We start from the raw sequence: 15,719 nt of genomic DNA, 5'->3' as shown, positions 1-15,719 counted from the left end.
TGTCTGGTTTGAAAAAGAGGGGCATTTCTTCCCAGTCCTAATGTGGCTTTCTGAATCTAATCTAGTGTGTCCAAATATATATGTCACCTTTGTAGAAGCAAATTGGTACATCAGATGATTTGTTCCAAATCAATAGTTACTTTATGTATGTGTTTACATCCATGCACATGTGTATCTTTAAAATGCCGTCGACACATGCATATTCATTACTATATATTTACTCTGTCCTGAATTGTAATTGTGGATGATTTAAATACTAGAAGTTGGAAATTATGATGGAAGTTATGGTAAAGCCTAATTCTTGGGTAATCTGAACTGGAAAGATTATATCCCCATAGCTCATGTTTCCAGGGGCAGCTATTCTAAGAGAAGAGAGGAGCATACGATCAAGCTAATGTATTACTCAGTGTTAGTTTGTGCCCAAGGGAACAAAATTCAAATTCACCCGTGGCTTTCAGTCATAGGTTTTGCACATCTTCAACTAACTATTGTAAAATTATTCCCCAAAGTGATTATACCAATTCACTCCCACCAGCAGTGTATGAGTATTCCTGTTGCTTCACATCCTTGCTAACACTTGGTATTGTAAGTCCTTAATTTTTGTCCATAAGATGGCAGTAAAATTATAATTAATTTGCATTTCCTTGTTTAACAGGGACGTTGAGTCCGTTTCATGTCTATTGACTCATCCTGTTTCCATTTCTGTCAATTCTCTAGTCATTTTTTGGTTTACTTTTCTACTGTATTCACTAAAAATATATTAGTTGGGTGCCTATTATGTACCAGGTACTATTTCAGGCACATGAGATATGGTAGAAAAAAATTTCCATCCACATATGGCTTATATTCTAGAAAGGATGATACCCCCAAACAATATAAGTAAGATAATTAGATAGCATATTAGAAGCTGATAAGGGCTTGTTGCAAAGCACAGGCTCTAGGCGTGCAGGCTTCAGTAGTTGTGGCACAAGGGCTCAGGAGTTGTGGCTCTCAGGCACTAGAGCACAGGCTCAGTAGTTGTGGCGCACGGGCTTAGTTGCTCCATGGCATGTGGGATCTTCCCGAACCAGGGCTCGAACCCGTGTCCCCTGCATTGGCAGACGGATTCTTAACCACTGCATCACCAGGGAAGCCCTGTGAAGTATTTTCTAAAAGGATTATTCTAGCTACTGGGTTGAGAATGATAACAGCAAAATAAAAAATAACAAAATCACTTGTGTGGTTCTGTGTTCCATGCACTGAGTCAGGCATTTTACATATATTAACCCATTTAATATATTCCGGAGAGGTAGGCAAGAATGGAAGCAGGAAGACCAGTTCTGGTTATTAGTTCTTTTCTATTTTTTAATTAATTTTTATTGGAGTATAGTTGCTTTACAATGTTGTTAGTTTCTGCTGTTCAGCAAAGTGAATCAGTATACATATACATATGTCCCCTCTTTTTTAGATTTCCTTCCCATTTCGGTCACCACAGAGCACTGAATGGAGTTCCCTGTGCTATACATTAGGTTCTCATTAGTTATCTATTTTATACGTAGTAGTGTATATATGTCAATCCCAATCTCCCAATTCATAGTTCTATTCTTACTGATTTATGTAAGTTCCTTATATGTTCTAGGCACCACTTATCTTTTGGTGATTATATGTGGTTACAAATATCTTCTCCCATTCTGTGGGTTGTTTTACCATTTAAGTTATATATATTCTCAATTTGTTGTGCTCTTCTCCCATTGACTTTTTAAGCAAATGCCCTTTTTAACTCCAGTCATCCCACAATTTTCAGTTATTTCTTCTTCCCTGCTACCATTCATTGCACTTGGCACAAACCTCTTTTGGTACACTTAACAAATTACTTACTAATGCATGTCTTCGTCATTGTTCTGTGAATCTCGCGATGACAGATGCTGTTTTACAAACTTTGTCCCAGCAACTAACATATAACGGGTGTTCAATACATGTTTGTAGAGGTAAGTGAAAAAAAGGGGTATGGTCCGGTATCACTTCACCTGGGAAAATGAGAAAATGGATGTTGTACTTCAGTGAGTGAAATGAAAGAGAAAAGGCTTGTGATGGGAAATGTTCTCTGGCTTTGCTTTGCCTCATAAGACTGAGAATACTGAACTAACCTTTGCACCCAAGAGATCACTTAGACGATAGCTCCGCGACCACCCTCATTTTACTGCACACTACGCTGTGGAAGAGAGGAATTCACCAAAGGTTAAGACGAATGCAGGTTCCTAGAGTGACTATGACCTCAATCTCCTGGTGTGTTTTTGTAGCTTGGAGGTTTTCCCTCAACCTCTGGGCAGGCAGGCAGCGTGAGAGGGTCAGGAACTGAGACGTAAGACACCTAACATAACCTTTGCCCACCCTCCTGGTTTAGAGGCTTTGTGCACTCACTGCGCATGCGTCACTTTTTCTTTTAGGAATGGGCGGTGCAGAGCCTTTGCCCCCGTAAAGAGCCTCAGGGGGCGGGGCCAAGCTGTTTCCAAGGTGACGGAGTGGCGGCCTCTGTGGTGGATTGAGCGGGTCTGGGCGAGTTCCCAGAGGGCTGCGCGTCCCGGTTGCTCGGCGCTGTCATGGCGGGCTTGCTGAAGAAGGTGAGGCGGGTGGAGGTCACTGACGGAATTTAGACTGTGGGGATGGAGTCAGCCCGCGGGTGGTGGCCGGAACTGTCACGGGCTTGGTGGTGCTTCTGGGGGACTCATTTTGCTCTGCCTTTAGGGGTGACCAGGTTAGCGGCTCCGATCGGAGAGGGAGAAGAAAACTCCGAACCAGCGGCTTTGAGAGACCGGTAGCTGGTTTTAGGCCAGTTTTAGCCAGGACAGTAGTGGTTTTGCTTGTCTTAGCGTGGGTACGCGGGGAATTGTAGTAAACAGCATGAATCGTGTTTTGTTTTTTTGAACAGACCACTGGCCTTGTGGGATTGGCTGTATGTGAGAGTCCACACGAGGTATGTACCTCTTTTTTTCCTTCCTGAGTTTCCAAGGAAGCCTAGAATCCTGCGACTTTGTTTCTTGAATGGTTAACGGGATACGGATATTGCAAGCCCCAAGTTACAATTCAGCGTGAGCTCTTGAGTCAACAGCGGTATTTAGTACTTGGTTTATCTGGTACCATGTTTTTGTTTGGTTGTTTTGCTATGATCTCTTTCTCAAACCATTTTCTTGTTGAGTTTTTCCGTGGCATTCTAGTGGCTCACTGGTACTTTTGCGAGTGTCTTCCCAGATCTGTATCGCCATTTTCCACCTTTTCCCCCGCCTCACCTTTTCTTAGGTGCCTTAGATTCTGCACACTTTCGATTACCAAAGATAGCGGTCTAGCAGTTGCCGCCTTTTGTCATCCGTTTTCCCTTCTAGTAGGTCTTTCCCGTCAGTATTCAGACATTCTTCCATCAAAAAAAAAAAAAAAAAAAAAAAGACCTCCCTTGATCGTTCTCCTCCCTCCTATAATCACGCTATTTCTCTCCTTCCTTCTCTTTTACAGGTAACTCAAAAGTTATCTGTACTTAACGGTCTCCCATTTCTCTTATTCCATTTTGAAGGCACTCCAGTCAGGCTTGGCCAGACTGTTCTTTTCAAGGTCACCATGCTGCTAAATCCGATGGGCAGCTCACGTTTCTCATCTTTATTAACCCAATAGCAGCATTTGACTTATTTGGCACTGTCCATCAAACACTACTGTGCTTCAAGACACCTCAATCTCCTGGTGTGTTTTTTTTTCCCTACTTCTTTTGGCCTTCTCCTTTTCTGCTTATCCCTCATATCCCTACTTCTAAATGGTGGAGTTCTAAGACTTTGTTCTTTGGTCTTTTCTCTATTTGTATTTGCTCTCTGTTGGTGTCTGGACCCATTCCGATGGTTTTAAATACCACCTACACACTGATAACTCTTGGGTTTCTGTGGCAAGCACACTGACCTCTCCCTTTATGGAAGTCTTGTATATTTCATTACTTAGGGGACATCTCCACTTGGATGTCAGGCAGGAAACCTAAACTTAACGTGCCCAAAATGGGGTTCCTGATCTTCTCCCCAAAACCTGCTCTGCTCTCAGGTTTGCTCATCTCAGCGAAGAGCAGTTCCATTTTTCTATTCACTCAGTCAAAAGCCTTGAAATCATCTTTCATTCTTTTCTTTCTCTCACACCCCACATTTGGTACTTCAGTAAATCCTCTGGGTTCTACCTTCAAATGATATCCAAATTTTGATTACTTCTCACCACCTCCTCTACTACCCTATTCTCAGCCGCCATCATCATGGCTGTGGATAATTGCATTTGCTTCCTAACTGCCTCTCCCTGCTTTTCACTGCCTCAGTTTGATCTTTTTTCGACAAAAGTCAGCCTGCTAAAATGTGAGTCAAGCCATGTGACTCCTTTCCTCAGAATTCACCAGTGCTTTTCCATTTCACTCTAAATACAAAAGTGCTTACAGTGGTTTTCCAGATCGCTATTCAACGGACTGTATTCTACTGATTGATCTTGTATGTTGTCTCTCTCTACTGGATTGTAGGTTTTCATCAAGACAGGGATTTTTTATTCTTTTGTTCACTGCTAGAACTATGCTAGCACCTGGTATGTGCTCAGTAACTAATGTTTGTTGAGTTAATGTCTTGTACTCATTATGAGTTCATAATGCCTTTAGACTCATTGTCTAAAACTGAACTCATGGTTTTCCCTTTCTAAATCTGTTTCTTCCACTGTGGAGTATTTTTCTTGATGGTATCAAAGTCTTTCTACTCTGCAGGCTGGGAATTGGACATCATAGTTGATACTTCTCTTACCTCTTTTATCTTCATGTTCACTCCAGTGATGAATTTTGTTGATCCTTTTCTATAACAGCTCTCCATTATGACCTCTCTTTTTTTGTCCTACTATTATTACCACAGTTTAGTCCCTTGTTCTTGTGTAGAGATTTGCAACAACCTTGTTACTGGCCTTCTTCTCTGTTGCTCCTTTATCCTATTCTTTTAACTCACTACTGCCAGATTAATTTTTCTGAAGCACACATCTAATCATAATTTCCCTAAATCTTTTAATTGCCCACGTAATAAAGCCCAAATGCTTTAACTTGCCATGCAGAACCACTTACAGTCTGATTTGCCTTTTCTCCAACCTTATCTCCAAAGCATTTTCTCTGTGTCCTATATTCTAGCCATGTGCTGTCCAATAAAAATATAATGCAAGTCATAAATATAAACCATGCTTGTAGTACAAAATTTTCTAGGAGTCACTTTTTTTTAATAAAGAAAAAGTTAATATATTTTATTTTACCTAACATATCCAAAATATTACCATTTCAATATAAAAATTAATGATATTTTATAGTCTTTTTTTCATACTAAATGTTCAAAATCCAGTGTGTAGTTACACTTAACAGCACATCTTAGTTCAGATTTGTCACATTTTAAGTGCTCAATGGCCAAATTTGGCTAGTGGCTACTATATTAGACAACACAGTTCAAGGGAAATAGAACTATATAATAATTACTTTACATTCCCCACATTTTCTGCCATTCAATCCTCTGTATGTATTCTATGTGTAAGATTGCCTTTCCTAACATCTTCAAATGTCTAAGGCCTACCATCCCTCCAGGTCTATCTCAGATGCTGCCTTTTCTATGAAACCTTCTCTGGTATCTGCTGATGTGACTCTTCTTTCCCCAATAGAATAATAATGCTAACATTTATTGAAACTTAATGTGCGCCAGGTACTGTTCTAAGTTATACAAAATCCTATGAAGCTGATATTATTAACATCCGCATTTTAGAATCCATGTCTCTTACCAGGCCTTTCTATTGTCATGCCCTTTGCTAAAATTGAGAAGAAATGAGGCTAAACCACCCCTCACACACACACACACACACACACACACACACAAAATTTAGATTATATGTTATCTAACAAGCTCTACATTAGTATAGTAAAATACCCTCTATTATGGAACATCATATTCAAATATAGAAGTAATGTCTAAATATGCAGAGCACTTTTTAAGAAAAATGATTCTTAGAGGCCCTTAAGGTTGGTTTTGTTTATTCATATATGTGGTGAATATATATGAATGAAATTAGGTATTAGCATCTACGGTTTCATACAATTAAACTAAAACAAATTTCAAATTAAATTTCAAAGAAATAATGAAAAATCCTCATCACATATCTATATTTATGATTATACTTAATATTTATGAACTGTGAATTAGGGTCTACTATAACAACTTTTTATCCTATGACTTTATTGCTGGCTGCTGTATTGAACTTTAAGTTCAGTGTGCTTTAATACGTGCTGCTTTAATATGTGCAGTGACTCAGTTTTCTTGCTGCTTTTTTCTGTTGAGCCTGTGGTGAAATCTTCACATGGTACCAACTTGATCATAGTCACTAAGCCTAAGCACTGAAGTATCATCACTACGTTCCGTTACATTTGATCATACTGATAATATACTGCTTATATATTTTTCTATTTCTATAGAAATTCAAATAAAAATTTTTTTAAAAATCAGAATTTTCAGTGCTTAGGCCCTCAATTTGAGACATACTGATTTAGTAAGTGATTTAATTTACCAAAAAGATTGTTAGCAATAAGTTAGAATGCAGTTTTATTTTTGTTATCATACCTTTAACTTCTGTACAACTTTTGTCATACATACAAATATGAAGTTTCCATCTTTATATTCACATTTTTCCTAAGTTGTAAAGGGATCGATAGGCATAGACATGAAGAAGTTGCAGCAAGGAAAAGTTAAATGCTTTTTAAAAAAACAGGTGTGAATTTTTTTTTCTTAATAATCGGTGAGACTTTTTAAATCTTTGGTGACATTTTAAACTGGAAATTTGTATTTTTTGTCTTTTCAGAGGCTAAAAATATTGTATACAAAGATTCTTGATGTTCTTGGACAAATCCCTAAAAATGCAGCATATAGAAAGTATACAGAACAGATTACAAATGAGAAGCTGAGTATGGTTAAAGCGGTAAGTAGCTAACTTGATTTTGTTTTCTTGGATGTGTGGTATCCAATGCAACATTTAACAAAAAAATAAAAAATTCAGTTGATTACTTTTTGCATATTCTGCACACTTTCGTCTCTCATTTCTATTCTCCTTCCTTCCGTGCATTTCTTCCATCCTTTCTCCCTTTCACTCATCCAACTTCTGTTTATTGAGTACTTTTTATATGACAGGCACTATAAATACAGGAGTGAAAGAATAAGATCAAGTCCCTTCCTTAAGTTAACATTATAGCTTTCTTTTATCTCTCTTACCTGTCTAGTCCTTTATTGATCTTTTACTTCTTATCCATAGATATATCAATCTTTATTTCATTTTTCTAGTTTTAGAGTAGAGAAGAATGAAAACAAAACCGAAAAAAATATGTATATTGTGTTTAACAACTGTCAGGAATAACTATTTTAAAAAGTGCTTTGTTATGAAAAGAAGAGGACCAAGTTAGTCTCTTAACTACCAAAAATTGTATTGAGCATGTTATGGACAGAATGTTTGTGTCCTCCCAAATTCATATGTTGAAGCCCTAACCCCGCAGTGTGGAGTAATTAAGGTTAATGAGATCATAAGAGTGGTACACTGATCCAGTAGGATTAGTATCCTTCTAAGAAGAGATACCAGAGAGTTCGTGTTCTCTGCCATGTAAGGACACAGCAAGAAGGTCACTGTCTGCAAGCCAGGAAGAGAGCTCCCACCAGAAACGGACTCTGTCGTACCTTGATCTTGGACTTCCAGTATCCAGAATTGTGAGAAAATAAATTTCTCTTGTTTGAGCCATCCAGTCTATGTATGGTATTTTGTTATGGCAGCCCAGGCAGACTAATACAAGCATTTTACAGCTTCTGAATCAAAGGCCCTAGACAGGCACACAATAGACTGCTGCTAATTCTTTTATACCAAACTATATTGCACTGTTGTTAAATTTCCACACTAGCAGTTATTTCGTGGACTTTTGTAATTATCCAAAATAGTGTTCATAAACTCCAAAAGTTTAGAACCACTTATACATGCAATAAGTGACCCTAATATAGTTTTCTTATTATTAGATCACCAAACTCTGTAGTCCAGAGATAATTCTTACATTTTCTGCAGGTATATGGCAAAACAGTGCAATTTGATTTGGAACTTTTATTCTTATCTTGGCAGTTCTGGAAGTAATTCACAGATTACAAGTCTCTAAAGGGGAAATTAACATTTCTTTTGAATTCATCTTTCTTTAAGGAAAATGGGCTTATGCATTTTTTCCCATCTCATGGTAAGAAATTTCTCTTTTTCTTTTCATGAGGTCAGTCTCTTCAACTGTCTTTTATTCTCTGCTTTCCTTCTCCATAACCGTGTTCCCCTTTAATCATTTCTTCTCTGTTTCTCTTTTAGCCTCCCATTTTATTATCGTCTTTCAGTTAGCCTCAAAATGTATTTAGCTTTTTCCTACCTTAAAAGAAAAAGAAAACTTATCCTTATATTTTCCTTTACTTTTGCCAATGTCACCCAAAGAAGAGTTCACTGTCATTGCTTTCACTTAATAGTTCTAAAATTCTTTTCTCTGACCTAGGCTGTTTCAGTTGCCTTATAACTAAATTGGTCTGTGTTTAGTTCTATCATATTTCATTATATGCCCCACACTGCCAATAGAGTCTTTTTTTCAATATGTAAATCTGATCATGAGATCTTCCTGCTTAAAACCTTACTATGGTTTCCTGTTCAGTGTTTCTGAAAGGCTGAGTTTAAGGATTTATGCTGGGCTGGTTGTGTGAAACTCATCTAGCTACCTTTATCTGCATGATTTTGACGTATAGCCAGGTTTGGGAGCCTCTGGCTTACAGGATGAAGTCTTTAGCATGGTATGGACTTTAGCCCCCCCAAGATCTGGCTCTAAGTTACCTTCTCAATCTTATCTTGTCGTTTCCTGTTTTGTACACTATACTTCAGTAATACCAGACTGCTGACAGTTATGTGAGTTCCATGCAATTTTATTTTTGGTTTCTTTGTATTTTCTCTTCCCTCTTCCTGGAATACCCTTACCTTGTCTGCCAGGCAGTTCTTACTCAGTCCTCAAGATCCGTCACTTCCTCTGTGAAGCCTTTTATGTCTTCTCTACTAGTCCATAAGCTACTTGTGAATTGCAGTCATCTTTGTATCCCAAGAATCTAGCTTAGTGCCTGACAATTAATGAGGTCCTTAGAAATATTTGTTTATCCAAAAGGCTGTATACAGATAATTTTTTAAAACACCAAGTGCTATGTAATAGCTGTATTGCTGAATCCTGTTTGATAAAATTAACACAGATTTTTTAACCCCACCCATAGAGCCATGGAATCTTCAGGGAATATTGTAATGATTATAAAGTGTCTAAGCCTAAAATGGAAATAAAAGTAAATATTTTTTTCAGATTATACTAGGGAGATAGTAATAGCATAGTGGTGAAAAGCATTGGTTTGTGGCCTTTCCAAAATTTTCATCTCAGCTCTAATACTTACTTGGTGAGTTGGCATATTGCCCATTTTCTCTGTCTCAATTCCCTCATCTATAACTTGGATATAGTAATACCTGCCTTGAACACTTGTTGTTAGGACTGAATGGGTAATATATGTACAGTGCTTAACACATTTGCAAGCATATAGTGAGCATTCAGTACATGGTACCTTATTAAGCTTGGTGGCATTATGCCGTTAGTAAATAAAACTCACATTATTGACCCAACTTAAGTAAGACAAATTTTGAATTGTTTTCCCAACACAGGCTTTTCCTGAGTTGAAAATAATGTTGAATATTCCTTGCCTTCTCTACATTCTCCCTCCTGGGTGTCATGACAGTGACCAGCTTCCCTGTTTTGTTATTAATTTTTGGCTTCATAGCTCAGTCATTTTGAGTTAAACAGTCTTTCTCAAACATGTTCATCTGCTTTTTTTCCCTCTCTTTTCTAACTACTTTGTATTTATTCAAGAAACACTTAATGCATGTCTATCATATGCCACGTATGGTTCTGGGCATGGAAGCTAGTGCCTACATGGCAATGAACAAAACATAAAAGTCCCTGCCTTGGAGATTATACATTAATGATGGGAGGCAAAGAAATAAATAAGAAAAATAAGTGAATGAAGAAGTACATTCCATAGTGTGTTAGAACATAGTAAGTGCAGTGAAGGAAATTAAAGAAGGAAGAATGGTGTGTATGAGGGTGATGAGGGGTGTTATAATATGTATTAGTTTTCTATGGTTGCTGTAACAAATTACAGCAACCTTGGTGAGTTAAAATAATAGAAATTTATCGTCTTATATTTCTGGAAGCTAAAATTAGTATCAGGGGCAAAAATCAAGGTGTCGGCAGGCCTGCACTCCCTTTGGAGGCCTTAGGATAGAATTCATTCCTTGCCTTTTCCAGCTGTGACGGCTTCTGTTATTCCTTGGCTTGTGGCTGAGTCATTCCAGTCTTTACTTTTTCTTCTTCCATGTGTAATTTTCCTCTGCCTCTCTCTTATAAGGACACCTATAATTGTATTTAGGGCTCACTCAGATAATCTAGGATAATCTTCCCATTCCAAGATCCTTAATCACATCTGCGAAATATTTGCCATATAAAGTAACATTCATAGATTCCAGGGATTAGTTCATGTACAGTTTGTGGGGCATTATTCCAGCCTACCACAGTATAAATTATCAGAGTGGTTCTCACTAAGAAGAAGATGTATGAGCAAAGACTTTGATGGAAGTGGAGGAACAAGCCATACAGATATCTTGGGCCAGCCAGCAGATGCCCTGAGACAGATGCCAATTCCTGTAGAAAATAACTTTTTTTTTCTCCCTCTTTTCACTCCATTTATAGGCCAAGAAGCTACCCTATTTACACCTTATTTACATATGCATGTGTATATATAGATCATGGTTTCTGGCTCTCAAAAAGCTTGGTCTACTAGAAAATAAATATATGTCATTGAATGTTCTAGTTACTATATTAACATTTTTTTTTTTTTTTGGAGTCAAAGTAGGGAAGCACAGTGGCTATTTTATTTTTAATTATTTTTTTTTAACTTCTTATTTTACATTGGAGTATAACCGATTAACAATGTTGTGATAGTTTCAGGTAACCTTTTATTGAAGAATAATGTACATAAAGAAATGTGCAGACATTATAAGCATAGAACTTGATGTATTTTCACAAAGTAATCACACATGTCAACACTAAATCAAAAAAGAGGACATTTCCAGAATGCCAAAACCCTTTCTTATTCTTCTCAAGGTTACTACCCTCCTGAAGATAACTACTCTTCTGACCTCTAATACCACAGATTCATTTTGCCTGGTTTTGAACTTTTTATAAGTGGAATCATCAATATGTATTTGTCTGGTTTCTTTTGCTTAATAATATGTTTGAGAGAATCATCTATGTTGTTGCATATAGTTGTAGTTTGTTCATTCTCGTTGCTCTATAATATTATATTCGGATACTACAGTTTATTCATTTATTCTATTATATATGGTCATTTGGATTGTTTCTGGTTTGGGGATGTAATTTTTGCTGCTGTGAACATTCTTGAACATGTCATTTGGTTAATGTATTATGCATTTCTGTTTGGCATATACCTAGGAGTAGAGTTCTGGGTCATAGGGTAGCATTTATTTTTAATGCTAATGCTTAAGAGGAAATATAGGAAGTACTAAGAAAATAAAGTATTATTTTAAAATCTGTATTTTAGAGAAACTGAATTAAACATATTCTTACTCTTGATAAGCACATCAATAAACATTTAACACTTTTAATATTAAGACAGAAAAGCAATAAAATAGTAGAGAGATGAAATGGCTGTTAACCAGATATTTGGTAAAAATTAGCAAGGGTACAATGAAAGAAAAATTAATTACATTTGTCATATTAAGTGCTTTTTGTGCTTCTTTAACTATTTTTTTCTTTTTTTCCCTTAAATTATAGGAACCAAATGTTAAAAAATTAGAAGAGCAACTTCAGGGAGGCCAAATAGAAGAGGTGATTCTTCAGGTAAAGAAAAGTTGAATATTCAGATGTTTAGCTTCAAATGTTCAAAGGCACAATGTTATAGAGGTACAAAACTGACATTCCAGAAAGAAAAGAAAACTAAACTTTTTAATTTATATCAATTCATCCAATAGAAGACTAACCACATAAGAAAATGCATACTCTGACATGTGTATGTCAGTTAAATATTTATCATTGATTATAATTTGAATTTATGAGGCTTTTGTTGGAAGTTTGGAATTTAATTAGCATGTTCTTGTTAGCCTTTCCTTAGTTCAAATTGGTAACAGTATTATTGCTATTTGGATAATTTATCTTTTTAGATACGTATACTTTTACATTTTAAAGGGTTACTATATTTTTAATATGGAAAAATACAGATCTTTTGAGTCATAAAATTAAAATGTAGTTTCATTTTTATTTTTGACTCTTGAAGGTTAAATTCTTAAAATATATTTTTGTATTTCATGTTTTGTAATTTATATTGTTAAAGTTTTTACTCTGTCATTTGTTTTTAGTGTTTTTCTTATATATTTCTTTGAGATTTTTTTCAAATAAAAGATATTAACCTTAAATTTTTGCTATATTGTTTGTTTTTTCTTTTTTTAGTCTGTTCTTTGCCTTTTGACTTTTCTCCCATATGTAGAGGTTTTTAAATTTTTTACTTGGTCAAATCACTCTCCCTCTGCCCACTCCCCTTTTAATCTCCCCTCCTTCCCAATATTATATATAGGTTTAGAATGTCTTCCCCTTATAAGGGTCTGATAAATGTTTAATTCTGTTTCATGTAATTTTTACGTTTTTCGTATTTTTAAAAAATGTAAACATTTTTTTCTTACGTTTTTCTTGCCTTTTATCAAAATCTCTTACCAATAGACATAATATATAAATTTGAAAGAATTGTTAGATGGCTCTGTTAAAAGAGGAATGGAGTATTCAGACAGCTTTCTATAAATGTAGACTGTTTCAGTCATTCAGAGGCCTATTTTCTTCGCCTTCCTATTCATTTGCCAGGTTGAATATGGTACTAGATGAAGTGTTATGGGAATTTAATGCAAACTTATTATTATTGTCTTCCTTCTGTTCCTCTTTCTTTTCTACCTGATTTCACTTTGATCATAACTTTAGTTTAGCTGGTACATTAATTTATCATGCAGTTATAGTCGTAGGGTACATTAAGTATTTTTACGTTATCTGTGCAGTTCTCAAATTTTCATGGGCTATGCTAAGGTTAAATTTTAATAATGCTTTATTTAACCCAGTAGATCTAAAATAGTATCATTGAAACATATCATCAATGTAAAAAATTAAGACATTTTACATTTTTTTTATACTAAGTCTTTAAAATCTGGTGTGTATTTTATACTCTCAGCACATCTGAATTTGAACTAGCTACATGTCAAGTGCTCACTCAGTAGTCACAGGTAGGTAGTGGCTACCGTACTGGACAGCCCATTTCTAGAGGGACATATGAGAGGAATGAGGAAAGGGTAGTGTGTCGGAAGCCAGAGAAGAGGGAGGGAGTGGATACAGGCGCCACATGCCAGCTGAGTCCAGCTCCTTGAAGTAGGGCTGACTTAAGTGGTGTTCAGGGGTAGGAACCCTCCTCAGCGTGCAGTGACTTTTTGGGGGCATAGAGAAGGCATGAATGTTCAAGAGACAAAAGTCAAAGGGCATTCAGAGAGAGAGTCATCCTTAGGGATAGTTTTAATCAGTATTTTCTCATTTCAGCATTAGGAAATGCCTCTACCCCCAGATTTCTGTTTATCTACTCTTTTTAACTCATTGTTTATATACGTTTTAGACTGTTGCTGCTAAACATAGATTGGCTGTTTCACACCACTGACATAAATGAGGCATTGCCTTTTTTTTTTTCCTTAGTTGTGGCTCACGGGCTCCTTCGTTGTGGCTTGCCGGCTCCTTAGTTGTGGCATGTGAACTCTTAGTTGCAGCATGCATGTGGGATCTAGTTCCCGGACCAGGGATCGAACCCAGGCCCCCTGCATTAGCAGCTCAGAGTCTTAATCACTGCACCACCAGGGAAGTCCCGAGGCATTGCCTTTTAACTGGAGAATTATAGCCTCTGATAGAAACTAAGCATTCATTCTGTGTTTGAATTCTTTCTCTGATGTCCTGACAAGTGTTCAACAGTGTTCTTCTTCTAAGTTGGCCAGAGTTGTCATAGGTCTTTTTGCTGTGGAAAAAATGTGAAATAAGAAGATAGCTAAACAGGGAGATCAGCTTGGTGCTTTGTGTCCAACTGGAGGGGTGGGATAGGGAGAGTGGAAGGGAGACGCAAGAGGGAGGAGATATGGGGACATATGTATATGTATAACTGATTCACTTTGTTATACAGCAGAAACTAACACACCATTGTAAAGCAATTATACTCCAATAAAGATGTTAAAAAAAAAGATAGCTAAAATATATTTGTTAAATATGTTGTAAATTGTGTTTGAAAGGAAAAATTAAATGTAACATAATCTGATTAAGGAAACTGATTTGATTGATCAGTAAAAATGCAACTCTTGTATGCTCTTACACTTCACAGATCACAATTTTACAGATTGTGGGTCTAAAGGATTATGGATCATGAAATCAGTTTAGGTGGATTGTGACTAGTTTTTTTTTTACATTCAATAGAAAATAGAGTGTATGGCATCTAGTAAAGGTGATGATATTTTTAGTTTTGTTTTAGTTGTATGTGCATCTTGTGGATCCCTTAGTAAAAAAAAAAAATTTTTTTTAAACGGTGGGCCATGGTAAAATAAAGTTTGAAAGCCATTAACATAGATTAAGAGACATACTTCTTAAGAGAATTTGTAGTCTAAATGGTGAAACAGACAATTAAGATCAAAAACTCACCAACTAAACTTTTGAACACTCTAAAAGCAAATTTTAATCAAATAGAAGAAATCAAAAGCCATCCTTTCTTACTTATGATGATTGTGTAGCTGTGAGAATTAAGGTAATTTAATTAATGATGTTCAACATGTGATGGTGGAACAGCTTATTATGTTTTAATATGAAAGAAGTAGCTCTACTAGTTTATATTTCAGTTATTAGCTGTGATAAATATCTATTAGACAATATAATCAAACGATCTTTTAAAAATTTCTTATTAACAGGCTGAAAATGAACTAAGTCTGGCAAGAAAAATGGTGCAATGGAAACCATGGGAGCCTTTAGTGGAAGAGCCTCTTGCCAACCAATGGAAATGGCCAATATAAGCATCATTAAATGACTTGTGTGTTTATGGGAAACTGATGTAATTAAATATTCTGTTATATTAAAAATATTTCCATATTATTGACATCTTATAATCAAGAAAACTGATACAGAACATATATAGGAGACGATAAAATCGCTGATTATGTAATAGGGACTTGTGAATTGGTTTTTGATTTGTAGAGCATTCATTCAAATTATTTCAAAAATATTTTTTAAAACAGAAATGTTGTGGGAAGATTTGAAAGTTAATTGGAAAAATTCCTATAGATCTCCAATGCAGGGGCCATATTCAAAAGGTGAAGTATTTTTAGTAATATCTTTAACATGTCATTTAATTTTTTTTATTCTGAAAAAACATAAAAGGTACTTAATTATTATTATTGTTTAAACAAATTTATAGGTCACTGTTTGAAGTGAAGTAGTAAGAAAAAAACCTATCAAATTAGAATTCATTGTACACTTGAGAAAATTGATTTGGTATTTGAAAGAAAAATTT

General features: G+C 35.9%; 1 protein-coding gene across 1 annotated transcript; it reads left to right on the top strand.

Moving 5' to 3' along the window:
- The first annotated feature begins 2,521 nt into the window (after positions 1-2,521).
- On the top strand, positions 2,522-15,288 carry NDUFA5 (NADH:ubiquinone oxidoreductase subunit A5). The gene is made up of 5 exons (XM_068549386.1): positions 2,522-2,600; positions 2,909-2,953; positions 6,856-6,972; positions 11,930-11,995; positions 15,121-15,288. Exons 1-5 carry the CDS (start codon positions 2,580-2,582, stop codon positions 15,220-15,222), a joined length of 351 nt encoding a protein of 116 aa, XP_068405487.1. The 5' UTR covers positions 2,522-2,579; the 3' UTR covers positions 15,223-15,288.
- Positions 15,289-15,719: the final 431 nt, after the last annotated feature.

Source organism: Eschrichtius robustus, chromosome 8 (assembly GCF_028021215.1).
Source record: "Eschrichtius robustus isolate mEscRob2 chromosome 8, mEscRob2.pri, whole genome shotgun sequence".
In the NCBI taxonomy this organism is placed as follows: Eukaryota; Metazoa; Chordata; class Mammalia; order Artiodactyla; family Eschrichtiidae; genus Eschrichtius; species Eschrichtius robustus.
The sequence above is the reverse complement of the archived record's forward strand: the minus strand, read 5'-3'. Positions and strand labels throughout refer to the sequence as shown.